General features: G+C 40.6%; 1 protein-coding gene and 1 long non-coding RNA gene across 2 annotated transcripts in view; one reads left to right on the top strand and one right to left on the bottom strand.

The window, feature by feature from the left end:
* The window catches only part of GARS1 (glycyl-tRNA synthetase 1), a 46232-nt gene extending 36126 nt beyond the window's left edge, over positions 1-10106 (bottom strand). Inside the window, exon 1 of the mRNA XM_045495215.1 lies at positions 9561-10106. Within this exon, the coding sequence (XP_045351171.1) occupies positions 9561-10106 (546 nt within the window). The remainder of the gene's footprint in view (positions 1-9560) is intronic.
* Positions 10107-10335: 229 nt separating this feature from the next.
* The window catches only part of LOC123606650, a 34336-nt gene continuing 16766 nt past the window's right edge, over positions 10336-27905 (top strand). The window contains exon 1 of the long non-coding RNA XR_006716416.1: positions 10336-10494. This is a non-coding gene — a long non-coding RNA (uncharacterized LOC123606650). The remainder of the gene's footprint in view (positions 10495-27905) is intronic.

Raw genomic sequence — 27905 nt, 5'->3', positions numbered from 1 at the left:
AAATAGCAGATCAAAGTAGAAGAGAGAATTAGTGACTTAAGAGTATAGACCTAAATAAATTAGCCGTGGGTAATCCATGGAATGGAGCAGCGAGACAAAGAGTTAAAAATATAAACAGGGTAATGAGACACAGAAAAAAAGAGAGTCTAACGTTTATCCAGCCAGAATTCTCAAAGAAAGTAAAGAAAATCTGTAAGAGGTTCCATTTGAGAAGATAATGACTACGAATTTTTCTTTAATTGCTCAAAGACAGGAATTCTCAGATTTAGGAAGTACAATGAAATTCAAACGACATGCAAAACAAAAATCCACATCTAGACAAGTCTGTAAAATATGGTATTTATGAGGGATTAAAGACGTGGATTTTTCATCCCTGATCAGGTAACTGTGAAACCTTGAACAAGCTGAAACCTCTTTGAGCTCGTTTCCTCAACTATAAAATCAGGATGATAATACCTCACTGAATTGCTATAAAGAGTAAACGAAACAATTTAAGTAGAATATTTTCAACAGTACCTAACAAACATCAGACACACAGAAACTGATAGCTGTTATCATGCTATAAAACACCCGCACTTGGTTGTGGCTGAGTTATTTTCAAATACTTCAAACACAACTTGTTTATGACTGAATTATTATTGTTCTCTGTCCTAAACTTGTTCCTTCTCCTATGTATTGCTATTTGTTAACAACATCTACCACTTTCCAAACAAGAAACATCAAGTTATCCTTCTTTACCCCCAATATGTGGTCAGTTTCAAATTTCAATCTACACTCCCCCTTTCACACCTCACAAACTAGATTGCTAGAAGAGATGACCAGTTTGGTTCTCATCCAAAGGTGTCTGCACTGAGATACACTCACCCCAAACCACCCTAATTCATGTCATTTCTCTCCCACCTTTGTAAACTTCTCACAAACACATAGCATTCTTAGTTTGGTGACTGTTCCTACCCCCATGCTTTCAATAATGTTCATCCTCTTATCCAAAAGCATCTTCCTTCACTTAATGAAACTCATTTCCCAAATACTCCAGCATTACAATAGTTCCCCCTCTTGACGCTATTTCAACTACAGGGTGAGTTTTCTATCCCAGCCCTTTGATCCTCAGAGGCTGGAAATGGGATCATGTCTTCCTTACTCCTCTCTGCACTTTCAAACTGATTTCTCTTTCCTCCTTCCAAAACACAAGCTCCTTTGAAGTGCCCATCATTACCCTTTCCTCTTGTTGCTGACATCTTCTAAGCTCCCACTTACTTCCCCTCTTTCAGTGACAGTTTCCCTCTCTGCAATTCACTCTACAATGTCCTGGTCAGGAGGTGACAAAGATGTTTATAATTACCTGAACCTAGAACCTAACTCTGCTTACATATAATAAGAAGTATTCTCCCAGTTTTAACATCCACTGAGTTTTCCAGGAATGCCAGGAAAATATAATTTAAAAGAACACTATATAAACTATACACTGTTTTGTTCACAATTTTACAAAGAGTTATTATTTGAAACAAACAACAACATGTAACCAATGGCAATGTTGTCGTGGTATCTGAGCAACCAATAGGATACACCTTTATCAATGTGTATCCATTACAATCACACTCACTGTAAATCCATGTACAGGTATAAGCATTCGCTTACTTCTGCATAACTTCCAGTGGATTCATACCCAAGAATTTACACAATGAAATACAAGTTATTTTAGGGGTACCTGGGTGGCTCAATCGGTTAAGCATCTGACTCTTGATTTTGGCCCAGGTCATGACCCCACGATTCGTGGGACTGAGCTCCAAAGAGGGCTCTGCGCTGACAGCACAGAGCCTGCTTGGGATTCTCTCTCCCCCTACCTCTCTGGCCCTCCCCAGGATGCCGCATGCTCTCTCAAAATAAACAAACATTTAAAAAAAGAAATACAAATTATTTTATTATAAATTATTTCTTTGTATTACACTTAAAACATAATGTGTACACATACTTTAATTAGATTTTATAGATATTTTCTATGAATTTCATTATCAGATCGTAATGGGGGATTCCAAAATATCTGGTGTAAAAAGGGACACTGGGTCTGAAAGTTGAGAGCCACTGAATTAGTTATTCCTCTTATTTTACCATATGCAAATGAGTCTGGTGTGATTATACACTAGCAGTCTTTATATCGTTGTACTGGCCTCTCCAGCTAAAGCAACATCCTCAGTCATCTTCTAACTTTAGCTTCTTCATTTCACTTACAATAACTGAGGTCACCCTATCAATCCAGTGCCTTATTTATTTACACACATTTTATTTGTCCCTGTCAGTATAAAGTAGGCCCTTTTAAGATGGGAATTCTGGCATGTCAATTCTGGCACTCAAATATTTGTTGATTGATATCACAAACTAAACCTAGCACAGTACAAAGCACTTAGTATTCAGTCAATATCTACTGACTTATTCTTTACTCAGTCAGTGGTTCTTTTCCTTTCCTCTACCTACCAAGAGCACCTATCTCATAAATGTTCACTAACTGCTTTTTGATGAGGATAAGAACTCTGTGAAAACCTCTGTTTTGAAAAGAGGTTGGCAAATGGTGGTTCTTCATGAATGACTGAATAAGTAAGCAAGTAGTTCTTCTGAATATCTATCCCCTATATGTCACGTATTAGCACTCCCACATATTTCATACACTTTTTCTTTTGGAGCTTCTCATAGAACACTAGCAAGCAAGGCCACACGTAAAAGTAAAGACAGGAAGAATTTAAAATAAATTCCCTTGAAGCACTTTTTTTTTTTTTGGTCTTTTAAGGTTCAGGCATAGAATACATACATCAAAGAAAGTGCAGCTATTAAAAAGAAGCAGTATGTGAGTGAGGATTCCCACAATGGGTTAGTCATCTGTAAAATGCAGTGAAGAAAGGAAATAATCATGTTTATTCTGAATAATAGAATAATTAAACCGTGATTTATAATGATCCAATCCTGAAAACAAAAGAACTGGAGGTGATCTAAACATGGAATGAAGGTACTTAAGAAGTCCTAACTATTTTTCTTTCTTCTTTGTTCACCAATCAATTATATTTTGGGTTGTGCTTCCATGCATGTTATGTGTGTACTGAATGAAACTGACATGAAATATCATCAATATCTCTAAATTATCCTTGAGAAGCTTAGTTCCTGGGTAAATTCCTACCATTAAGACATATATTAATAACTAAAAGCCTCTGATTATAAAGCAGGGTAGCTATTAGATGAGAAATCATTCCATGGGATCTTCTTAATGGATCCTTCATATATATCATGGTGCATATTCAGTTGGCCAAGAAAAACCAACAAGAAAACATTTCCTGGCCTTGTAAGACGCTGCCTTTACACATACGTGGGTTGAGTTCATCTCAGATTCCCAAGTGTATTATAATCCTTGACAAAAACGTCATAAACTTTTCACTTGCCCTTTGGATTAAGCAAGAGCTTTAATGTACACTCACAGTCCAGAAAAATCAAAGCAGAGAAAAATCCAGGGCTCTTAACCCTAAGACTTCTTACTGCTACCAAGATGAGAGTTTCACCTGTATCTTCCCCATCACAGCAAAAGAAAATCTGAAATACTGAAACACAAGTAATGTTATTCACATGTCTATTCCCACCATTAGACATGTAAGAGGTTCAGACAGTAAATCATTATTAAAGACCTCCCAAGTAAGCACTAAAAAGGTTCCTCTATCATCCTATCTCACCAAATTCAGAAGACATCAATCCTCTTGTAAAGGTGCAAAATGTTACCAAACTGGCAACCCCAAGAAAATGTGAGCTCATGCCAGCAATGGTTTGTTTGGTAACACTAGTGCTCTAACAAGCCACAATCCTTTCAGAACAATACTTAACATTTACCAAGAGTATACTATGCACTGTGGGCAGCATTCTGAGCCCTTCACATTCCCCTAACGCATCAGTTCTACACCTTCTTGGTCTTAGAACCCTTTTCTACTGTTAAAAATTACTGAGGATCCCAGGGTGCCTGGGTGACACAGTCAGTTAAGCAACCAGCTCTTGGTTTCAGCTCAAGTCACCATCTCATAGTTCATGAGTTCGAGCCCTACATCGGGTTCTGCACTGATAGTGCAGAGCCTGCTTGTGATTCTCATTCTCTCTCTCTCCCCACCCCCCTCGCAAAATAAATCAATAAACTTAAAAAAATATACACTGAGGATCCCAAACAGCTTTTGTTATTGTGGGTTATTTCTACCTATTTGTGCTATATTAGAAATTAAAATGCATAATGGGCTAAATGGGTGATGGGCATTAAGGAGAGCACTTGTTGGGATGAGCACTGGGTGTTACATGGAAGTGGTGAATCACTAAATTCTACTCCTAAAACCAATATTATGCTACATGTTAACTAACTTGGATTTAAATAAAATTAAAAAAAAAAAAGTCAAAAGCTGAGCAGGGCTCGATTCAAAAAAAAAAAAAATTAAATGCAAATTTAAAAATATTTATTAATTCTTTTAAAGTAAAAATAAAAGCTCAATATGTGCTAACATGAATAAAAATAACATTTTTGTAAAAATGACTGCATTTGCCAAAACAAAACAAAAAACAGTGACAGTTTTGTAATTTTGCAAATCCCTTAATTTCTAGCTTAATAGAACACAGTTAGATGTGTGTATCTGCCCATCTTACAAAATAACATTTTAATGGTAAAGTATACAAAGAATATCATAAGTTAAGGGAGAATTTTAAAAGTCTTTTCAAATAATTGTGAATATTCTTCTTTAGACTATGCCAAAATTCTGACAAGTCGTAGTTTCTTTTTTTTTTTTTTTTTTCAATGTTTATTTATTTTTGGGACAGAGAGAGACAGAGCATGAACGGGGGAGGGGCAGAGAGAGAGGGAGACACAGAATCGGAAACAGGCTCCAGGCTCTGAGCCATCAGCCCAGAGCCCGATGCGGGGCTTGAACTCATGGACCGCGAGATCGTGACCTGGCTGAAGTCGGACGCTCAACCGACTGCGCCACCCAGGCGCCCCAACAAGTCGTAGTTTCTTAAAGGTTAGTAGCAATGTGGAATTGGAAACTATAACAAGGAACTTTTTATACTCTGTTACATTAAATTCACTGATGTATCTTAGACTCTGAATAAATCTCTTACCAATATTTGATTCCATAACAACATGTATTGTCATTTGGAAAATGTTAACCGAGTTATGTAGATCTTCTAAATACTGACCTGTTTATCACACTGTATCAAAACAAGTACATTTGTTAATATCACCACTCATCTCATCAGAAAAGTCTGTCAAGCTTATGCAGCCTGTAAGTTTTCCAAAACTCTAAAATTAACCGAAAACCTGATCTTATTATTGGCTACATATACCATCAGTTGTTTCCTTGAAATGACAGACTCATGTCACTCATTTTCCAGAAAATGAATGCTCAAACTGAATTTTACAAATAGTGTTCTGTGAAAATAAGCAGATAGGTCAGCTTGCAACTCAATCACACGAGTGTTCTTCCTGAGACCATCATCATATTTCAGTATGCTTTATGTGTATTTCCCATTTTGTCATACAGAACATTAAGAAGATGTACGAACAAAGGCCTGGATTTAATAAAATTAATAATTTTTACTACTCCATCAAGGACACTCTAAAGCAAAACTGACTTCTTTTTTTTTTTTTTTAAACTGTCAGAGTATGACAGACAATAGGACTTGGTTTGGTGTCCTCATTTGATTAGCAGTAAGGGCAGGCAGTTATATTCACCACTGCTTTTGCATTTTCAGTGCAAATTAACAACACAGTAAAAAACGAAAATAACATCTCAGTTTTATTATGAAACTGACTTTGACCTTAAGGACCACCAAGGGTTTGCAGACCAGAGAACCACTGCCATAGAGCAATAGTTCCCAAACAAGACACTCCAAGACAGAGGTTTTTCCAACACACAGTAAAAAGGAAAAAAAAATTAAAAGGGACAATGCATTAGATCTTTTTTTCAAACCTAAACCTATTAAATATAAAAAAATAAATATTAATTAATAAATAATAAATATAAAAGGCTGCTTAAAAACGGGGATACAGAGAAAGGGGAACCCTCTTGCACTGCTGGTGGGAATGCAAACTGGTGCAGCCACTCTAGAGAACAGTATGGAGGTTCCTCAAAAAACTAAAAATAGAACTACCCTACAATCCAGCAATTGCACTATTAGGTATTTACCCAAAGGATACAAAAATACAGATTTGAAGGGGTACATGCACCCCCATGTTTATAGTAGCATTATCAACAATAGCCAAACTATGGAGAGAGCCCAGATGTCCACCAACTGATGAATGGATACAGATGTAGTACATATACACAATGGGATACTACTCAGCCATCAAAAAGAACAAAATCTTGCTATCTGCAACGTGGATGGAACTAGAGTGTATTATGCTAAGCTAAATAAGTCAATCAGAAAAAGACAAATACATGATTTCACTCATATGTGGAATTTCAGATATAAAACAAATGAACATACGGGGAGGGGGTAAAGAATAAAGGTAAACAAACTACAAGAGACTCTTAACAATAAAGAAAACACTGAGGGTTGATGGAGGGACATGGGTGGGAGATGGGCTGGATGGGTGATGGGTGCTAAGAAAGAGCACCTGTTGTGATGACACTGGGTGTTGTATGTAAGGGATGAATCACTGAATTCTACTTCTGAAACCAATATTGCACTGTATATTAACTAAAATATTAAAAACAAATAAATAATTAATTTTTAAAACGGGGTGCCTGACTGACTCTGTTGGTAGATCATATGACTTTTGATCTCCAGGTTGTGAGTTCGAGCCCCACCCTGGGTATAGAGATTACTTAAAAAATAAAGCCTTAAAAAAAAAAAAAAAAAAAAAGACTGTTCTTTGAGTTATAATGTGCTTTTCTGTACTAAAATATACTTTCTTTTATAAAATGAAGGGGGAAAGCAGATGGTAGTCTGAGGATTACACAAATTTTTTTAATTACTCTTATTTGGCAAAACGAAGGTTGGCCATACTGTGCTTATACCCACCTTTTTTAAAAACTCAATTGCCCTGGGCTGCCTGGCTGGCTCAGCTCAGGGAGCATGTGAATTTGAGCCCAAAATTGGGAGTAGAGATTACTAAAAATAATAATAATAATAAAAATTTTAAAAACTTCAACTGCCTTAGGGTGCCCTTGATCAAACAACTAATGCATTTTCTAGATACTCTGAAGCCCTCCAACAAGTTCCACAACTAATTCTCCAGGAAATAACTAAGAATATGCCATGGGAAAATACATTTCAGTCAATCAACAAATGAAAAAGCAGCAGCATCCACGTAGTCTAGCAGATTAGCAAATTTATATAAAACACATGACGGGCACCTGGGTGGCTCGGTCGGCTAAGCGTCCGACTTCACCTCAGGTCATGATCTCAAAGACAGGTCATGATCTCACCGTCTGTGAGTTCAAGCCCCGCGGCGGGTTCTGTGCTGATAGCTCAGAGCCTGGAGCCTGCTTTGGATTCTGTGTCTCCTTCTCTCTCTGCCCCTCCCCCACTTGTGCTCTGCCTCTATCAAAAATAAATAAATTTTTTCAAAAATTAAAAAAAAAAAAAACACATGCCACTAACAAGACCAGTTGTTAAGTGCCTTAAAAATCCCACTCCAAGAATGTCTTCAACTGCACAAACTTCCCAATGGAAGTATGTCAAATGGATAGATGTGATAGTGTCTCATCTCCTCATAAGCAAAAAAAAAAAAAAAAAAAAAAGAAAAAAAAAAAAAGGCTTTAAGTAAGTGATCTTTAAATTCCCTTCCAGCTGACACTGGAATCTGTGTGATTCAAAGTTCCAGGTAGCTAACTGATACATGTGTGGTCCTAGAGAAATGGAAAAAGAACTAGAACTAACTGACATCAACTAACTTACATCTTCAGAAAAAAATCTTAAAGTCCCAAAAACAAAAAAAAAAAAACAAAACAAAAAAAAAAACCCAAGCTAACATAAACAATACACTAATAGTAAGTAATTGCATCGGAAAGTTGTTCCATGATCAAAGTTGACTTCTGTTACACTAGTCCCATAGTCTTACTACACATGGATAATCTGCACAGCAGTTTCAGGCAAACGTGGCAGAGGGAGGGGTTTGGGGGTGTGTTTTCCCAAATTAGATGTATTCTCCTTCTTCAAGTAAAAGATATGGAAAAAAAATTGTGAGTTACAGGAAAGACAAAGGAACCACACCTAATTTATTTGGGTAGGGTGGGTGGAGGGAAACAGAGAATAAGCATACACAGCCTTCTGACACCAAGGATAAGAAAAAATTAAGCCTATAGTGAAATTTCAAAACAAAATACTATTGAATCAGTCACTCTCAAACTAGAGAGAAGCAGACATTACAAAGTGGCAAAATTTGCTGAATTTTTGGCAACTGTGCCCCAATGAATTATTTCCAAGAGAGAGAGAGGGTTCCACCCTCCGTAGCTAAGGGAAGTTATTGCATCAGGCACCCGTGCAGGAGAATCCTATTTGGTATTTACTCCTAGGTCATCAATTCTGGGGTCCTATTCCAAGCTTTTGGCTCTGCCTGACTTGATGTAGGAATCCACTTGAACTAATCTTTTCCTTGTCCTTTCTAAATTCTAATATTCATGCAGTACCCTAGGAAAAGGAGGCCTGTATTAAATTACCAAGCACTCCAGTCCATGAAACTTCCCTCCTTTCCGCAAAATCAAATTTCAGTGTTCCATACAGAGGATGGCTGACTTCACCCAGGAACCCAACAATATTTACAGTTTCCCAGGTTTACGATCTGAAAGCTCACTCACTCCAAATAGTCTAAAAGACTATTAGGAACCCAGAGAAGATGACAGGAGCGAAGGACGACGAGGTAAGGATGATGAACTCACATCATGATTAGAAAAAGAAGTTCAACACCTCCTCACATCCACGCTTCAACTTTTTATTTTCTCAGCCGATCATTCGGCAAAACCAAGCACTAAATGAAGGAAGGTGTCAAGGAGGAAACATTGTTCAAAGCATCCTGAAGATTTACCAAAAAAAAAAAAAAAAAAAAAAAAGAGTCCGGTCTTAAGACAAAACAGACAGCTTCTCCTCTGACCGGGAAAGAACTGGGAACCTCACCACCCGGGTGGCACAAAGAACACCGCAGAGATTGGAAAACTGAAGTTGAGGTTATTGAGCTAGGCCAGGAGAAGTACCAAAGGTCACAGATCCCAGCCCCATGGGAGAGAGGAAAGGCGCAGACATTAACAAGGATTGGGAAAGGAGAGCAGATCGCGAGGAGACGGACTCAGGATGTCGAAGGGGATCCGAGGGAGTCACCCAAGGAGAGGCTAGGACGCGTGTCCACGACACGGAAGGTGGCCGACGCACGCGGGGACTTCAGTCCGAATCGGGGGAGACGAGGAAGATGCCAGGAAACCAAGGGCTTCCAGCGGATGAAGGAAAGGAGCAACCCGCGAGGTGGACGGGTGCCCGAGGAGGACAGAGGATGACGCGGAGCAGACCAGAGGGAGAAGAGCCCGGGGCCGAGGGGAGACGCAGAATGCCGGTACCTGCTGGCGCACTGCGAGCCTCAGAGGGGCGAGCACCTCCTCAGCCCCGGTGCCGTCCATGCTGCTCCGGGAGGCTGCGGCGGGGAGTGAGGTCGGGGCGCGGGCGGGCGTGCTGAGGAGCCGGCAGGGCCGGAGCAGAGGCTGGGCCGGGAGCCGGGACGGCAGCGACAGTAGCAGCACGGCGCGAGCGGCTCTAAGCAGCGTTGGGCGCAGAGAGGGCATGAGCCGGCGGGCCTGGGCGGTCCGGGGCGGGCGGCGGCGGAAGCGGCGCGCGCGGCCCGGCCCGGAGCATGATGAAATCGCCGCGTAAACGCCGCGGCGCGCGCGCAGTCGCACATTCCCCAACCCCGCGACGCCGCGCCGGGTGGGTGACCGCCAGCAGATTCGACACAGAACCCGCAATCCTTCGGAGCCTGGAGAGGGCTCGCTCCACCTCCGGCGCCTGGGAGGGCTGCGGGATCTCAGGTAACACCCCGCCAACAGACTTGCACAAAGATGCGTCAGGCCACCCCCCAATAGAGTGGACAGCCCAAGACGCAGACGCATCCGAGACCTGCAGACAGAGACGCCCGAGGACCTTCAAAGCCTAGGCTTTGGGCACCGCACTGGGGCTCACCCACGGGAATACACAGTTCTGTTTGTGTTCTTGCGCTCCCAGTGCCTTAAAGGTTCATAAAACATCGACTCTAGGACGCAGACTCAATGTTGCTCAGGCTCTCCTGTTCCTCACATGAGGAAACAAAAGACTTGGTTAATGATTTGCCCGTCTTACCACGCCCTTGCCTTGTAGACCTCAAGAAAATAGCTGCGGAGAGGTGAGGGGCTATTTGGAGAAGGTCAGTTCTGAGCAACCTTTGCAGAGCGAGCAGGGTTTGACCCAGCAGAGATGTGGAAAAGCTAGAAGCAGAGAGAGGAGGAAAGACTAGGAAACAAGGTAATGCAGGGGCGTGGAGCTGAGAATCCCTCTGCATGGCCTTGCAGCAGCCCACCTGCCCTCTTGTGCTTGGGCCCCCGCTGAGGACCTTCTGGAGATGACTCCCTCCCTCCCCTCTGCCCCAAAGGTGGGTGGGCTGGCAAAGCTGGATTCCCTTTCCAGAGAGAATGGATATTAATAATATTGCGTTAAAGATAAAGTGTTGGTTATAGAAAAAGCATTGTGCACACCCACCAGAATGTCCAAATGAAAATTATGGAAAATGCCAAATAAGGCTCTGGGACTGTCCCACACTGCTGAGAGGAGTGTCAACTGGTTCAGCCACGTTAAAGAACTGTCTGGGGTTTCCTGCTAAAGCCAGCCACACACACCTTCCCTGTGACCCACAGTTCCACCCCAGGAGTTTAGGAGAGTAGACAGACTCACCAAAATGAAGTTGCCTTTCCCACTACTATGGAAATCCATATTCTCTTCTTCCCGTTCCAATACCTGGTTCTGGAAAAGTACTGACAGTTTAGCATAAGCAGGTCAAGTGCAGAAGAAGCTTCTGCAATATTAAGCAATTTGTGTTTTAAAAACTTTTATTTCAAGATTTGATACTCATTAATTACAGTTGTAGTTGGCTTCCCTTTAATAGGTAATTTTGGATTTAGCTTAATATTTGTAATGAAAAACAATTCTAATTTTTACATATATTTTTATTTGAATTTTTATAAAAAATTCAAATTCTGTATACTTTGGAAACAATTATATATATGTATGTATATGTATATCTTTAATTCTTTAGATGAATAATGTCTCATTGATTTTCATGTGAGGACAATCTCAGCTTTAGTCTCCAAATGCCTTTTTCCCCACTCTGGTTCATCCTCCCCACTGCTGCCTCAGTAATTATCCCTAAAAGGCAAAGCTGTGCATCTTCAATAGGTCCACATGGCCCTTAGTAGAATTTCTAAGGGTTTCCCTTAAAAAACTATATCTACAAGACAATAATAATAGATTATATTCATTGAAGGCTTACTACATACCAGTTAGCATTTTAAGTATCTCCTGCATTTTATTCACAGCCCAGTGAGATGGACTCCATAATAATTCCCATTTTATGGGTTCAGGGTTCAGGACACTAAGATATAAACAACTTGTTTCTGGTCACACAACTACTGAGTGGAGGGCCAGAATGTGAGTTAGGAGGAGAGGCAGTTTTACCACATAACTTAATGAAGCTCGGTTTGTCCCTTTTTTTCCTTTGCTCATTTGTATTGTTTCTTAAATTCCAAATACAGGTGAGATTAAATGGTATTTGTCTTTCTCTGATTGGCTCATTTTACTTAGCATTGTGTTCTCTAGTTCCATCCATGTTGCTGCAAATGGCAAGATTTCATTCTTTTTTGTGGCTAAATAATGTTCCATTGTGTGTATGTATATATATATATATATATATATATATATATATATATATATATATATAAAACCTCTTCCTTATCCATTCATCTATTGATGGACACTTGGGCTGCTTCCATGATTTAGCTTTTGTCAATAATGCAATAAACACAGGGGTGCACGTACGCCTTTGAATTAGTGTTTTTGTGTTTTTTGGGTAAATACCCAATAGTGCGATTACTGAATCATAGGGTAGTTCTGTTTTTAACTTTTTGAGGAATTTCTATACCCTGTTCCACAGTGGTTGCACCAATTTGCATCCCCACCAACAGTGCAAGACGGTTTCTTTTTCTTTTTCCAACACCTGTAGTTTCTTGTGTTTTTTATTTTAGCCATCCTGGCTGGTACGAGGTGATATCTCATTATGGTTTTGATTTGCATTTCCCTGATGATGAGTGATGATGTTGAGCATCTTTTCATGTGTCTGTTGGCCATCTGTATGTGTTCTTTGGAGAAATGTCTGTTTGTCTTCTGCTCATTTCTTAAATTGGATTATTTGGGCTTTAGGTACTAAGTTGTATCAATTCTTTATATATTTTGGATACTAACCTTTTATTGGATATGTCATTTGCAAATATCTTTTCCCATTCAGTAGGTTGCCTTTTAGTTTTGTTGATTGTTTCCTTCACTGTGCAGAAACTTTTTATTTTGATGTAGTCCCAATAGTTTATTTCTTGCATTTATTTCCCTTGCCTGAGGAGATACATCTACAAAGAGGTTGCTATGGCCGATGCCAATGAGCAATATGCCAATGAGCAATAAGAGATTACTGCCTGTGCTCTCTTCTAGGATTTTTATGGTTTCAGGTCTCACATTGAAATCTATTTTGAGTTTATTTTTGTGTATTGTGGAAGAAAGTGGTCCAGTTTCATTCTTTTGCATGTAGCTGTTCAGTTTTCCTAATACCATTTGTTGAAAAGACTATCTTTTTCCCATTGTATATTCATTTCTACTTGTCAAAGATTAATTGACCAATACAATTGTGGGTTTATGTCTGGGTTTTCTATTCTACTTCATTGATTTATATGTTTATTTTTATGCCAGTACCATACTGTTTTGATTACCACCACTTTGTAATATAACTTGAAGTCCAAAATTATGATGCCTCCAGCTTTGCTTTTCTTTTTCAAGATTGTTTTGGCTATTTGGGTTTGGTTTCTTTTTGTTGTTGTTTTGGTTTTTGGGTTTTGGGTTTTGGGGGTTTTTTTGTTTGTTTGTTTTTTGGTTCCATACAAATTTTAGGATTGTTTATTCTAGTTCTGTGAAAAACGCTGTTGGTATTTTGAAAGGCATTGCATTAAATGTGTATATTGCTCTGGGCATTGTGGACATTTTCACAGTATTTGTTCTTCCAACCCATTAGCATGGACTATCTTTTCACTTTGCATTGTCTTGAATTTCTTTTATCAATCAGTGTTTTATAGTTTTCAGTGTACAGTTCTTTCACCTCTTTGGTTAAGTTTACTCCTAGATATTTTGTTGGTTTTGGTGAAATTGTAAATGAGATTGTTGTCTTGATTTCACTTTCTGCTGTTTCATTATTAGTGTATAGGAACGCAACAGATATCTGTACATTGATTTTATATGCTGCAACTTTACTGAATTAATTTATCAGTTTTAGTAGTTTTTCTGTAGAGTCTTTAGGTTTCCTATATACAGTATCATCTCATCTGCAACTGGGAATTTTACTTCTTCCTTACTAATTTGGATGCCTTTTATTTATGTTGTCTTATTGCTGTGGCTAGGACTTCCAATACCATGTTAAATCAAAGTGGTAAGAGTGGACATCGTTGTCTTGTTCCTGACCTGACCTTAAGGGAAAAGCTCTTAGTTTTTCACCATTAAATATGATGTTCGCTGTCCTGTCCACTATTAAATATGATGTTCACTATTAAATATGATGTTCACTATTAAATATGATGTTCAGTTTTTCATGTAAGTATTTATTATGTTGAGATATGTTCCCTCCAGACCTAATTTGCAAAGGATTTTTATCACGAATGGATGTTGTACTTTGTCAAATGCTCTCTCTGCATCCATTGAAATGATTATATAGTTTTTATTCTTTCTTTATTGATGTAATGTGTCACGTTGTTTTGCAAATATTAAACCACGCTTGCATCCTGGGAATAAATCCCACTTGATTATGATGTATGATTTTTTCATGTATTGTTAGATTTAGTTTGCTAATGTTTTGTTGAGGATTTTTGCATCCATATTCATGAGAGATACTGGCCTCTAGTTCTCTTTTTTTGTGGTGTCTTTATCTAGTTTGGGCATAAGGGTGATACTGGCCTCATAGAATTAATTTGTATTGCTTGGAATAGTTTGAGAAGAATAGGTGTTAACTCTTCTTTAAATGTTTGGTAGAATTCACCTGTGAAACCATCTGGTCTTGGACTTTTGTTTATTGGGAGTTTTTTTTATTACTGATTCAATTTCATTGCTGGTAATTGGTCTATTCAAATTTTCTATTAATTCCTGCTTTCGTTTTGGTTGGTTATTTGTATCTAGGAATTTATCCATTTCTTCTAGGTTATCCAATTTTTTGGCATGTAGGTTTTTATAATACTCTGTTACAACTGTCTGTAACTGTATTTTTGTGGTATCAGTTGTTATTTCTCTTTCATTAGTGATTTTGTTTATTTGGGTCTGCTCTTTTTTTTTTTTTTCTTATGAGTCTTGGTAGAGATTTATCAATTTTGTTGATCTTTTCAAAGAACCAGCCCCTTGTCTCATTGATCTGTTCTATTATTTTTTAAGTTTCTTTGTCACTTATTTTTGTTCTGATCTTTATTATTTCCTTCTTTTTGCTGGGTTTGGGTTTCGTTCTTTTTCTAGCTCCTTTTGGGTGTAAAATTAGGTTGTTTATTTGAGATTTTTCTTGCTTCTCGAGGCAGATCTGTATTGCTATAAACTTCCCTGTTAGAACTTTTGCTTTATCCCAAAGATTTTGGACCACTGTGTTTTCATTTCGTCTGTTTCCATGTAATTTTGATATCTTCCTTGATTTCCCGGTTGACCCATTCATTGTTTAGTAGCATGTTATTTAACCTCCATGTATTTCTGCTCTTTCCAGATTTTTTCTTGTTGTCGATTTCTAGTTTGATAGCACTGTGATCAGAAAAGATGTGTGGTAGACTTCAAATTTTTTTAAATTTGTTGAGAACTTTTTTTGTGGCCTCATATGTGATCTATTCTGGAGAATGTTCCATGTGCATTTAAAAAGAATGTGTATTCTACTGTTTTAGTATAGAATGTTCTGAACATGTCTGTTAAATCCATCTAGTCCAGTGTGTCATTCAAAGCTACTGTTTCCTTGATTTTCTGTTTGGATGACCTGTCCCTTGAGGTAAGTGGGGTGTTAATGTTCCCTACTGTTGTATTACTGTCAATTATTTCCTTATGTTTGTTTTTAAATGTTTTATGTATTTAGGTGCTTCCATCTTGGGTGCATAAATATTTACTGTTATATCCTCTTGTATAGTCCCCTTTATTAGTATATAGTGTCCTTCTTTGTCTCTTGTTACAGTCTTTGTTATAGTCTTTGTTTTAAAGTCTATTTTGTCTGGGCACCTGGGTGGCTCAGTCAGTTAAGCACCTGACTTTTGACTTCAGCTCAGGTCATGATCTCACAATTTGTGGGTTCAAGACCCATGTCAGGCTCTGTGCTAACAGCATGGAGTCTGCTTGGGATTCTCTCTCTCCCCATCTCTCTCTCTCCCACTCCCTCTCTCTCTTTCCCTCTCTCTCTCAAAATAAATAAATAAACTTTAAAAAAAAGGTAAAGTCTACTTTGTCTGATAGAAGTATTGCTACCCTGGCTTTCTTTTGACATCCATTTTTATGATGTTTGTCCATCCCCTCACTTTCAATCTGCAGGTGTCTTGTCTGAAATGAGTCTCTTATAGGTAACACACGGATGGGTCTTGATTTTTTATCTACTCTGTCACCCTATGTCTTTTGATTGGAATGTGTAGTCCATTTACATCCAAAGTAATTGTCAACAGATATGTATTTATTGCCATATTATAATTTGTTTTGTTGTTGTTGCTATAGATTTTCTCTGATCCTTTCTTCTCTTGCTCTACTTCATGGTTTCTTGGCTTTCTTTAGTGATATATTTGGATTTCTTTCTCCTTAGTCTTTGCATATCTATTACTGGTTTTTGATTTGCAGTTACCATTAGGTTTGTATATAACATCTTCTGCTTATAGCAATCGATATTAAGTGGATGGTTGCTTAATTTTAAACCCATTCTTTACTCCTCTGCTCCCTATGTTTTAGGTATAAGGTGTCATATTATACATCCTTTTATTTTATGATTCCCTTGACTGATTTTTACAAAAATATTTATTTTTACTGCTTTTGTGTTTCTTACTTTTCATACTCTCGCGTATACTCTTTCCTTTCCACTCAAAGAATCCCCTTTAATATTTCTTGTAGGGCTGGTTTAATGGTCATGAACTCTTTTAGTTTTTGTTTGTCTGAGAAACTCTTTATCTCTCCTTCTATTCTGGATGATAGCCTTGCTGGATAGAGTATTCTTGACTGCACATCTTTCCCTTTAAGCACTTGGAATATATCATGCCACTCCCTTCTGACCTACAGAGTTTCTGCTAAAAAATCCACCGATAGCCTTATGGGGTTTTCCTTATAAGTAATTGCCTTTTCTCTTGCTGCTTTTAATTTTTTTTCTTTATTACTACTTTTTGCCTTTTTTACTATATGTCTTGGTGTGGACCTCCTTGGGTTGAATTTTGGGAGGACCTCTGTGTCTCCTGGATCTGGATATCTATTTCCTTCCCCAGATTAGGAAAGTTTTCAGATATTATTTCTTCAAATACATTTTCTGCCCCTTTTCTCTCTTGTCTTCTTCCGAGATCCCTGTAATGTGAATGTTATTAGTCTTGATGGAATCACCAAGTTCCCTAAGACTATTCCCAATTTGCATGATTTTCTTTCCTTTGCTCAGCTTGGTTACTTTCCATTACTCTGTCTTCCAGTTCATTAATTCTTTCCTCTGTTTCATCTAGCCCGCTATTTATTCCATCAAGTGTCTTTTTAATTTCACTTATTGTGTTCTTGATCTCTGGTTGGTTCTTGTTTTATCTCTGTGTTAAGGGTCTCTCTGATGTCTCTCACTTTTTTCTCAAGTCCAGCTGATGTCTCCCACTTTTTTCTCAAGTCCAGTGATTATCTTTATTATGATCATTGCTTTAAAATCTCTATCAGTCAGGGGCACCTGGGTGGCTCAGTCGGTTGAGCGTCCAACTTCAGCTCGGGTCATGATCTCACAGTCTGTGAGTTCGAGCCCCGCATCGGGCTCTGCACTGACAGCTCAGAGCCCGGGGCCTGTTTCAGATTCTGTGTCTCCCTCTCTCTCTGACCCTCCCCCATTCATGCTCTGTCTCTCTCTGTCTCAAAAATAAATAAACGTTAAAAAAAAATGTAAAATCTCTATCAGTCATATTACTTATATCCATTTAGCTTTGGTCTCTTGCTGTGATTTGGTCCTGTTCTTTCATGTGGGAGATATTTCTCTGTCTCCTCATTTTGTCTGACCTTCTGTGTCTGTTTCTGTGTGTTAGGAAATTCAGCTACTTCTCTTGCTCTTAACAATACAGCCTTATGAAGAAGAAGTCCTGTAGCACCCTGAAGTGTAGTGTTCCCTTTTCCCCAGGGCCTGGTGCTTCAGAGAGTGTCTCCTATGAGTGTTGCATGTGCTCTGCTGTTGAGTCTTCTTTTTCCTTCAGTCCGGTTGTTTGTAGAGGCTCTCTTTACCTATTGTGGGCTGTGTTTGATCCCCAGCAGGGGTGGGGTACATTTTAACAAGGTGTGCAGTGGTCAGCTTGTGAAATGAGACCTGCCCCAATGGTGCTGGAACTGAGGTCCTGTAAAATGCACAAGTCCAAGAAATGTGGTGCTGGCAGGATTTGCACATGTCTTCTTGCGGGGGCGGGAGGAGGGTCCCCCAGCACCAGCACTAAATTGAGCATGACTGGAAAGGCTGGATCTGCAAAGTAGGGAGCAGGGTTTGGTGCAAGCAAGTTAGGTAATGAGTTTTACTGAAGTGCTGCTTCCTACAGGTAGCCATTGTTTATGCTGGGGCTGGGGGAGGGAAATGGTGCCTGCCAGCTCCTTTGTTCCTAGAGGGGTCTCCCCATGATCCCAGTCTCTCCCTGTCACTCTGAGATAAGCAAGTCACTCTCCCTCTCTTCTGCCCCTAGCATTTTTCAAACCTCTCGGTTCTATGCCATATCTGCATAGGCTGTTTGTCATGTTATCTAAGGACAAGGACTCCACTTCCTAACCCAGACTCTCCCAGAACTGAGCCCACAGATTTTTAATATTTCAGGCTTTAAATCCTGCTCCTCATAAGAACTCATGAAATTGGCCCCTTTGACTTTCAAAGGGAAGTATTATGGGGATTCATCCTCCCCATTTGTGGGCTTTCTGGTGTGACAGTCTGTTTTCTGCCCTTTTGCATGCCACCGGTTCCCTCCCCACCACAGATGGCCATGGTCTATTTTGTTCCCAGACTGCATCTCCAGCCTTCCTACCTTCTTCGATGTGGCCTCTTCTCAGTCTTTAGTGGTGGAATTTGTTCTGCCAGTTTTCATATTATTTTCTGGGTTATTTATGGTGCTGTGAGTGTTACCTAGTTAGATCCCTGGGACAAGGCAAGCTTAGGGTCCTCCTACTCCACCATCTTTCCAAGCACCAATTGTTAAAAGAAAAAAAGCTCACAAAATTTATTACAGCACTGATCAGATATGGTGTCTTTGTCAAAAATAAATTGACTATATAAGTGTGAGTCTATTTCTGTGATTCCTATTCTGTTCTAGTGTTCCATCTGTCTATCAACCTTTATGCCAATATCACACTTTCTTGATTACTGTTGCTTTCTAGTAAGTCTTGAAGTCAAATAGTGTACATTTTCTACCTTTCCTTCCTTTTCAAAATTGTTTTTGACTATTCCACATCCTTTCCATTTCCATATAAATTTTAGAATTGACTTGTCAATTAAAAAAAATAAATACTTGCTGGGATTGTGAATCCATAGGTCAATTTTGGGAGAATTGACAGCTTAGCAATACAGGCTTTGGATGTCTTCTGTTAAATTTATTTTTTAAGTGTTTTACTAGGTGATGCTGAGCATGATTTTGTTTTCCAATGGTTTGTCGCTAATGTATAAAAATGTAATGGATTTTATATAGTGATCTTTCATTTACTAATTTCAGTAATGGGCTTTTTTGTTTTTTAGGGTTTTTTATAGGTTTCTTGGGATTTTCTACATTAATAATCATGTCATTTATATATAGAATCAGTTTTACTTCTTTCTGATCTTTATGCCTTTTTTTTTTTATACTTGCCTGGTTGTATATCTAGGTCATCTTGTACAGTATTGAAAAGAAGTGGTGAGGATGAACATATTGCCTTGTTAGGGGAACATCCTTCCTTGTATCTGGGGAAGGAAACAGATATCCAGATCTAGGAGACAGAGAGATCTTCCCAAAATTCAACTCAAGGAGGTCCACACCAAGACACATAGTAAAAATGGCAAAAACTAGTGATAAAGAAAAAAATTTTTAAGTAGCAAGAGAAAAGGCAGTTATTTATAAGGAAAACCCCATAAGGCTATCAGCGGATTTTTTAGCAGAAATTCTGCAGGCCAGAAGAGAGTGGCATGATATATTCAAAGTGCTTAAAGGGAAAAATGTGCCTCTGATCTTAGAAGCAAAATGTTCATTGTTTCTTTGAGTATCATGTTAGATGTAGAATTTTTAGTAGATGCCTTTATCATTTTAATGAAGTTCATGCCTATTCCTACTTTGCTTAAGATTTTGTCATGGATAGGTGCTGAATTCTGTAAAATGCTCTTTATGCTTCTACTGAGAGGATGTTTCTCCTTGATTCTCTTAATATAACTAAACTACATTATTGAATTTTTCAAACGTTCTATCAACTTTGCATTGCTGGGAGGAACCCCACTTGGTTTTATCCTTCTTACATTTTTTGGATTTGATATGTTGATAAGGATGTTTGCCTCTATGTTCATGAGCAATTTTAGCCTATAATTTTCTTTTCTTGCAATATTTTTGTGAAGTCTTTCTATCAAGGTTATGCTGGCTTTATAAAATGAGTTGGGAAGAGTTTCTCCTCTTTCCTGAAATACCCATCTTTGTAGGATTGGTATTATTTTTCCCATAACTGTTTGGTAGACTTTACCAGTGAATTTGTGAATAGGTCCTTTGATAGAAATGAAAGTTATCCGTATCTTCTATTTCCTCTTTTGTCTTTTTTTTTGGTATATTTTGTTTTTCAGGAAATCTGTCTGTTTCATACAAGTTGTCAGGTTTATTGGCATAAAGTGGCTCATAACATTCCAATATTATCCTTTAAATTCATGTAAGGTCTAGAGTAAAACCCCATCCCCTATTTCATTCCTGATGTAAGTAATTAGGTTTTTTTTTTTCTTCTTCTATTTTTTTTCTCGATCAGTCTTGCTAAATGTTTACAAATTTATCAATTTTTCAAACATCTAACCTTTGGGTTTGTTAACATTCTTTATTGTTTTGTACATGTCCTATTCCATTGATTTCTACTTTATAATTATTTTCTTTTACTTAATTTGGGTTTAAATTGCTCTTCTTTTTCTATCTCCTCAAGGTAGCAGCTTAATTTATTGTAAGCATTTTTTCTTTTCTTAAATAAACATTTAAAATTACAGATTTGCCTCTAAGTACTGCTTTAGTTGAATCCCAAAGTTTTTGATACATTGCGTTTTCATTTTCATTTAGTTTAAAATGCTTTCTATGGGGCGCCTGGGTGGCGCAGTCGGTTAAGCGTCCGACTTCAGCCAGGTCACGATCTCGCGGTCCGTGAGTTCGAGCCCCGCGTCAGGCTCTGGGCTGATGGCTCGGAGCCTGGAGCCTGTTTCTGATTCTGTGTCTCCCTCTCTCTCTGCCCCTCCCCCGTTCATGCTCTGTCTCTCTCTGTCCCAAAAATAAATAAATGTTGAAAAAAAAAAAAAAAATTTAAAAAAAAAAAATAAAAAAAAAAAAAATAAAATGCTTTCTAATTCCCCTTATGATGTCTTCTTTGACCCATTAGTTATCAAGAAGAGTGTTGTTTAACTTCCAAATATTTGAGGCTTTTAAACATATACTATTATTTTTATTGTTGTTTTCTACTTTAATTCCCACATGGTGTGAGAAAAACATTTGAAATTTATCAACTTCAGTACATTTTGTGACCCAGCATATGGCAATACCATGGTGAATGCTCCATGTACACTTAAAAAAAAAAGGTGCATTTTGCAGTTGTGAGTAGTGTTTTATAAAGGTCAGTTAGACAGGGTGGTTGATAGTGTTCAGATCTTCTGTGTCATTACTACTTTTTGTTGTTGTTGTTGTTCTATCAATAACTGAGAGAGGATATTAAAATCTCTAACTGGGATGCCTGGGTGGCTCAGTTGGTTAAGCGTCTGACTCTTGATATAGGTTCAGGTTGTGATCTCGTGGTCATGGAATCAAGCACCACATTGGGCTCTGCACTGAGCGTGGCGCCTGCTTGGAATGTTCTCTCTCCTTCTCGCTCTGCTTCTCGCCCACTCACTCACACTCTCTCTCTCTCTCTCAAAATAAATAAATAAATTTTTGAAAAAGTCTCTAACTGTGTGGGGTGCCTGGGTGGCTCAGTCAGTTGAGTATCTGACTTCGGCTCAGGTCATGATCTCATGGTTTGTGGGTTGAAGCCGCTCACCGGGCTCTGTGCTGACAGCTCAGAGCCTGGAGCCTGCTTCAGATTCCATCTCCCTCTCTTTCTCTGCCCCTCCCTTGCTCGCACTCTGTCTCTCTGATCTCTCAAAGAATTAATAAACATTAAAATTTTTTTTAAAAAATCTCTGTGATTGTGAATTTGTCTATTTCTCCCTTCATTCTCTCATGTTTGCTTCACGTATTTTGACTTTATTAGGCATAGACACATTTATAATTGTTACATCTTTTTGCTGAATGACGCTTTTGTTATTATGCAATATTCATCTTCATCTTAAATCTTCTTAGTCTCATATTAATATAGCCACTCAAGCTTTTTTATGATCAGTGCCAACAGCCAATGAGAAGCTGAGTCCTCCTGCCATAAGCCCCGTGAGTGCATCATCTAGGAGTCATGCCTTCCAGCTGCAGTCCACCCTCAGATGACTACAGTTCTAGTCAAAACTTCTTGCATCTAACTTGATGGAAGGTCCCAATCCAGATCCACCTCCTGGGCTGCTCCCAGATTTCTGAACTACAGAAGCAATGAGATAATAAATTTTTGTGGCCTTTTAACCTCCTAGGTTTGAGGGTAATTTGGTACACAGTGATGGATTCTTCCCTGAACTGGCTGTACAATCCCTTTTCTTGAGATGCGAGTGACCAAACTATTGGCCCTCAAGAGACCTTTGTGATTGTCACTGCAGTGAAAAAAATGTCCTCCCTGGATCTCCTTACTACAGAAACGCCAGCTACCTGTCATATTCAATAAACCTTTAGCCCTTTACTTAAGAAGCAGAAAATTCCAAGGCTTGATTTTGAGCTTCTTTTCTCCTTGGGTGCAGGCAGCTACAGCAGAGGCTAAAGCAGAGAGGTGTCCTGAAGAAGCTTGTGAATACAGGGTGCGTGAACCTGGCCCGTGGTCCGGATGATCTGGCTTCCCTAATTTTCTCTCACTGACTTTCCTTTCTGGCCCCTGAACCATTAACAACATTTTGCCTCAATTTCCAGCCTCCCTTAGCAAATATTTGCTTGAGACTCCATCCTCCAAAAATAACAAGGTAAGGTCCCTTGAAACCTTAACGATAATATCAGTGGCTGAGGCAGGGTAATTTAATGTAAGATTAATTTCTGTTTTGATTTTACTGGTGTAGAAGCATCAAGAAGAAAGAGAACTGCTTCTCTTCCCTTCCCTCCTTGATTCCCACGGCATAGGTAACAAAAGATTTTATCGTCTAAAACTTAAATTAAGAGTCAGGGGGAGATCCCTACTCAGGGGCTTGTAAAGTGAGAAGCACAAGTGGCTAGAGTAGCAAGATATTCTCTAAGATGAGGAATAGAGGTCTATGGATCCAGAAGAAATGGAGACCAGGGGGTACCTGGGTGGCTCAGTCGGTTGAGCATCTGACTTCGGCTCCGGTCATGATCTCACAGTGTGTGAGGTCGAGCCCCGCGTCGGACTCTGTGCTGACAGCTCAGAGCCTGGAGCCTGTTTCTGATTCTGTGTCTCTGTCTCTCTCTGCCCCTCCCCAGCTTGTGCTTTGTTTCTCTGTCTCTTGAAAATGAACAAATGTTAAAAAAATTAAAAAAAAAAAAAAAAAAAGAAAGAAAGAAATGGAGACCAGCAACTGTCCCCAAACACCATCTGGTCACAGTGCCAGGGTCTCATTGAGAGGTGGTTAATGCAGCACCCTAGGGAGGCTGGATCCAAGTGCTAGGACTCCTAGCCTTTGAAAGGATTCCTGTGTTCCAGCTTGGCACACAGGTGACCAAACCTTTGGCCTTCAAGACCCCTTTTAGGATTTGGGAATGTCACAGTGGTGAGATAGTGTCCTCTCTGGAACTTCTGTGCTGCCTAAGGGCCCTGGCACCTGTCACACAGCCATCCAGTAAGCATTTACCAAGCACATACCATGTGTCAAGCATTGTTCTAGGGACTGGTGGGGAAGGGCCAGAGAGAAAGGGAGAGAGAAAATCCCAAGCAGCTCCGCACTGTCCGTGCAGAGCCTGACTCAGGGCTCTAACTCATGAACAATGAGATCATTACCTGAGCCAAAATCAAGTCAGATGCTTAACCAACTGAGCCACCCATGTGCCCCAGGAGCTTATATTATTTGGGACCATGTGTGCAACATAAAAATAAGCTGGTTAATAAATAGCTTCAGATAATGATAAAAACTCTAAAATTAACAAAGCAGGAAATTTTGATAGAATGTGCTTATGGGATGAGGGTCATCTTTAGACAGGTGGTCAGGCCTCTCCAAGGAGGCAACATTTGATCTAGGATATAGAGATGACAAGGAATCAGCCAAGAGAAGTTCTGAGTAATAGCATATGCAAAGGCTCTGAGGTAGCAACCTACTTGGCCTTTGTAAAGAATAGTAAGAAAATCCACGTGTCTAGAATGTTGTAAATGAAAAGGAGAGGGATATGAAATAAGATCACAGAGGTCAGCAAAGTCCAGGTCATATAGATCTTGTAGGCCATGATAAAAAAAATGTTGTTTATTTTCATCTGCAATGGGGAGTTGCTGAAGCATTTTAAGCAGGGGAGTAAATGGTCTGACGTCTGTTTTAAGATGATCATTCTGGCTGTGTTTGGAGAATGGGCTGGAATGAAACAAGAATGGATATGGGGAAAACAGTTAAGAGGTTTTTGTAACTGCCAGTTAGATTTCCTGGATCAGAGGAGTAACAGTAGAGATGCTGAGATGGACTGGTTTAAGAAAATACTTTGAAAGTAAAGCAAATCAGACATGCCGATGGATTGGTCCTGTAAAAGGAAGAAGGAGAGTCAGGAAGAGAAAAGCATAAAGATGGACTTGTGGATATTGTTAGCCTGAGCAAATCAGTAGATTGTGGTGTCACTTCCTGGAATGGAGAAAACTGGGGAGAGGCAGGATCCCTGCATCAGAGCAAAGGGACGCTTAAACAGGATATAGATTAGACTCAAGGAAGAATATGATGATGGAGGGCAGGAGAAGAAGGTGGATAAAGCAGAGGCAGATGCTGCATGCAGTTAAGGGACTTCCCTTCTGTCAGGGTTTGGTTTTCTGTGAAGGGGGGACAGCCATTTGTTGAATGCGAGGGGAAACATTGCATGGCTGTGATGTTGGGGAGGGTTATAAAACTCTTGTGAAGAACTAAAGAGCAATACCGCTGGGGAAATGTGGAAAGGGGTCACCCAGCTGAGCCTGGAGAATATTATGGGTCAAATCGTGGCCCCATAAAAAAGCATGTTGTGATCTTAACACCCTGGTACCTCTTTATGCAGCTAGCAAGTTCTAGGTGTACCCAGAGCATCATTTGTTCAACAAGTCTTGTCTGTCTTCACCACCTGCACTAAATGACCCCAATGGAATTGGAGTAGTTAATACCAGGGAGTTGGCTCCTGTGTTAGACTGGGTCCTCCAAGATGGAGACACCAGTCAGGACTATGTGTGCAAGTTTATTATTAGGAGAAACACCTATGTGAAAGGAAGTTGAGAAGAAGCGGGGAGGCCAGGAGAACCACCAGCCCATGATGCAAGTCTGACCACCGAGTGAAGGAAAGCAAGCAACAGCTGGGTGAAGCCTCCTAGCCTGCCACATAGTCTCAGGAAGGTTCAGCAAAGCCATTGGGGAGTTCTGGAACCAAAGCTGACAACACAAGAGTCCCCGGTACTCAGAGGAACCATCTGCCATTGTGTGTGGACTGCACTCATTCAGTGGCAGGGAGCAGCCTGCAGGAGGCGTGCCTCAGCACCAGCGCTGTCATGAATTTCCAGGGGCAGCAGCTGGGGTCCTGGGCGTGGTGTAGGAGCTCTTTGAGGCATGTTCTCATGGTGCCGCACCTCCCATCCGATCAACATTTAACCCAGCTTTAGGTTTAGTTTTGCCTCGTCCCTTCTGGATCCTTTGAGTTCCAGCCGATGGAACGTGATTGAATTTGCTGCACACTACTTCCCAGCCCAGCCTCGAACTCCCGTGTGCCATCCTCTGTGCCCTTCCCTTTCTGCTGGCTGGCTGTTGATGTCCATGTGTTATGGCAGAGCCCGGTCCCTGAGTGACTGTGTGAACAGAGCCTGTTGCTCCACCTTTTTCTGATAAGCTCTTTGAACTGTTGACATGAGCAAAATGTAAATTTCTGTTGCATTTGAGTGGTGATACCTTCTGGTGTACTTATAAGCGCGGTAAGCTTGCAATAGCAAGTTCTAGGTGGGCCAGGTATGAGAAAGATGGTAAGGATATCGGGACACAGGAGAAGGAGGGAGAGAGTAAAAGAGCATTTGATTGACAGAAGTTGTGTGGATACGTGACTTTTTAGGAGTATGGAGTTAGGCTGTGCTCAGATCACTCACACAGGCTGATGATGGGGAATTGTCTGGAGTAAGTGGACTGATGGACTGATGGTCCTGGTACACTTCCCTGGGCCAATATCTCTCCAGCTTTCTGATGCCCCTACTTGAGGTGAACTACCCCCTCCTTCTCTTTTGCCTTCTTCTACCATTTGTCCTCCAATCTAATGTATGTGCAGGATTCCCAGGAGCCCCTTGGTTTTCTTCCAGCCCATGCCGCTAGGATCCTCAGGGATGCTTCCCAGACCGGGGTGTGGGAGGGAGGGGGTTCATGTCTAATCCCAGCCTCTCCTCTAACTCTCTCTGTGGCCTTCAACAAGGCCTTTCCCCTTTCTGGCCTCGGTCTCCCTCTCTGAACGGTGAAGGAGACTGGACCTGCTGACCTCTGGCCCCTTCCCATTCTTACTATGGATTTATGAACTTGTGACTTAGGGGAACAAATCCTGAGAAACGGAAGGAGAGCAGGTTTCCCTCTGTCCAGCAGAGGGGAGCAGTTCCCCACAAACCAGCACCTAGGCAGAGAGCGGGCTGTGTCAGGCACATGCAGGCCTGGCCTTCCGAGGTTGTCAGAGCAGAAAGTAGCCTCTGCACCAGAGCTGAGACCACTAGAGACCCTGCCCCAAGACTGTGAGCACACGGAAGCTCTCCAAGCCCTTCTCAGCCCCATGAGAAGTCATCCAGCTGTGCCGTGAGAGACATCCGCTATGCCTCTCCTGCAGAGAGAGGGTGGGTCAGTCACTGAACATTCGTGGGGCTCTGGCTCTGCCAGTTTGATGGGAAGGAAGAAGCTTCCTTCCCTAAGCTAGAAAGACAAGACAGGCAAAAACAGACAAAAGGCTCACCCAAGCTACGTGTGACTCCTGGATTGACAAGCCTCCAGCTGAATGGGACTTCAGACTTGGGGGTGTGGTTCAAATTGTGCCCCTGCAAAAGATCAGGCCACCTCACGATGTGCCCTTATTTGGAATGGGGTCCGTGCAGATAGAATCAGTTGAGTTCGTATAGGAGGAGAGTGGACCCTTAATCCAACATGACTGGTGTCCGCATAAAATGAGGGAAACCTGGACACAGACACAGAGGGGAGAAGGCCACGTGGGGATGGAAGCAGAGACGGGAATCATGCTGCCAGCAGCCGGGCAACACCGAGAGCCGCCAGAAGCCGGAAGAATCTCCCCTAGAAGTTTCAGAAGGAGCACGGCCCTGCGAACGCTTGTGAGACAATAAATTTCTGTTAAGTCACCCAGTTTGGGGTACTTTGTTAGACCAGCCCCGGCCAACTAGCACACTCCGCTCCCCACCTTCCATGGCAGAAGTTGTGCACTGACCCCATCCCACGTCTGCAGCAGGATTTGTTGGACTGCACACCATTTGTTGCTGCTGTTGGTTTTAATTTCGAGTTTGTGCACCGTTAGCTGGACTGCTCCCACTAATGCCTCACCTGACTCCTGTGGCTACTTGAGCTGTGGTCCCTACTCCATCTTTCCTTGGGGTGGATTGGGAGGAAGAACCCCTCAGCCTCCTCCCACGTACCTCTCAGATGGGCTGTTCCTTCCCTCCCTGGGCTTCCTATCGACACAGGGCAACCCTGATCCAGAGAAGGTTCTTTATGTTAGACAAAAATATGCCTCCCTATAGCTTCAGTCCATCAGTTCTTGTTGTGTACTCTAGGGCCACAAGGAGCACTCTGTACCCTCTTCCGTTAAACTTTTGCACACAGGAGCATTATACCCTTAAAAATGGTCCAGTCCCAGATCCCTTAGAACTTCCTCATTGGTGTGGTTTCCTGATGACCCTCTTACCTAGGCAGTTCTAGTTGTTAAACTTCACCTTGTAGTTTAGGGACTCAGATGAGACATGATCTACCTGGTGTATGT

This window comes from Leopardus geoffroyi, chromosome A2, assembly GCF_018350155.1.
Source record: "Leopardus geoffroyi isolate Oge1 chromosome A2, O.geoffroyi_Oge1_pat1.0, whole genome shotgun sequence".
Taxonomy (NCBI): domain Eukaryota; kingdom Metazoa; phylum Chordata; class Mammalia; order Carnivora; family Felidae; genus Leopardus; species Leopardus geoffroyi.
This window is presented reverse-complemented; position numbering and strand designations above follow the sequence as displayed.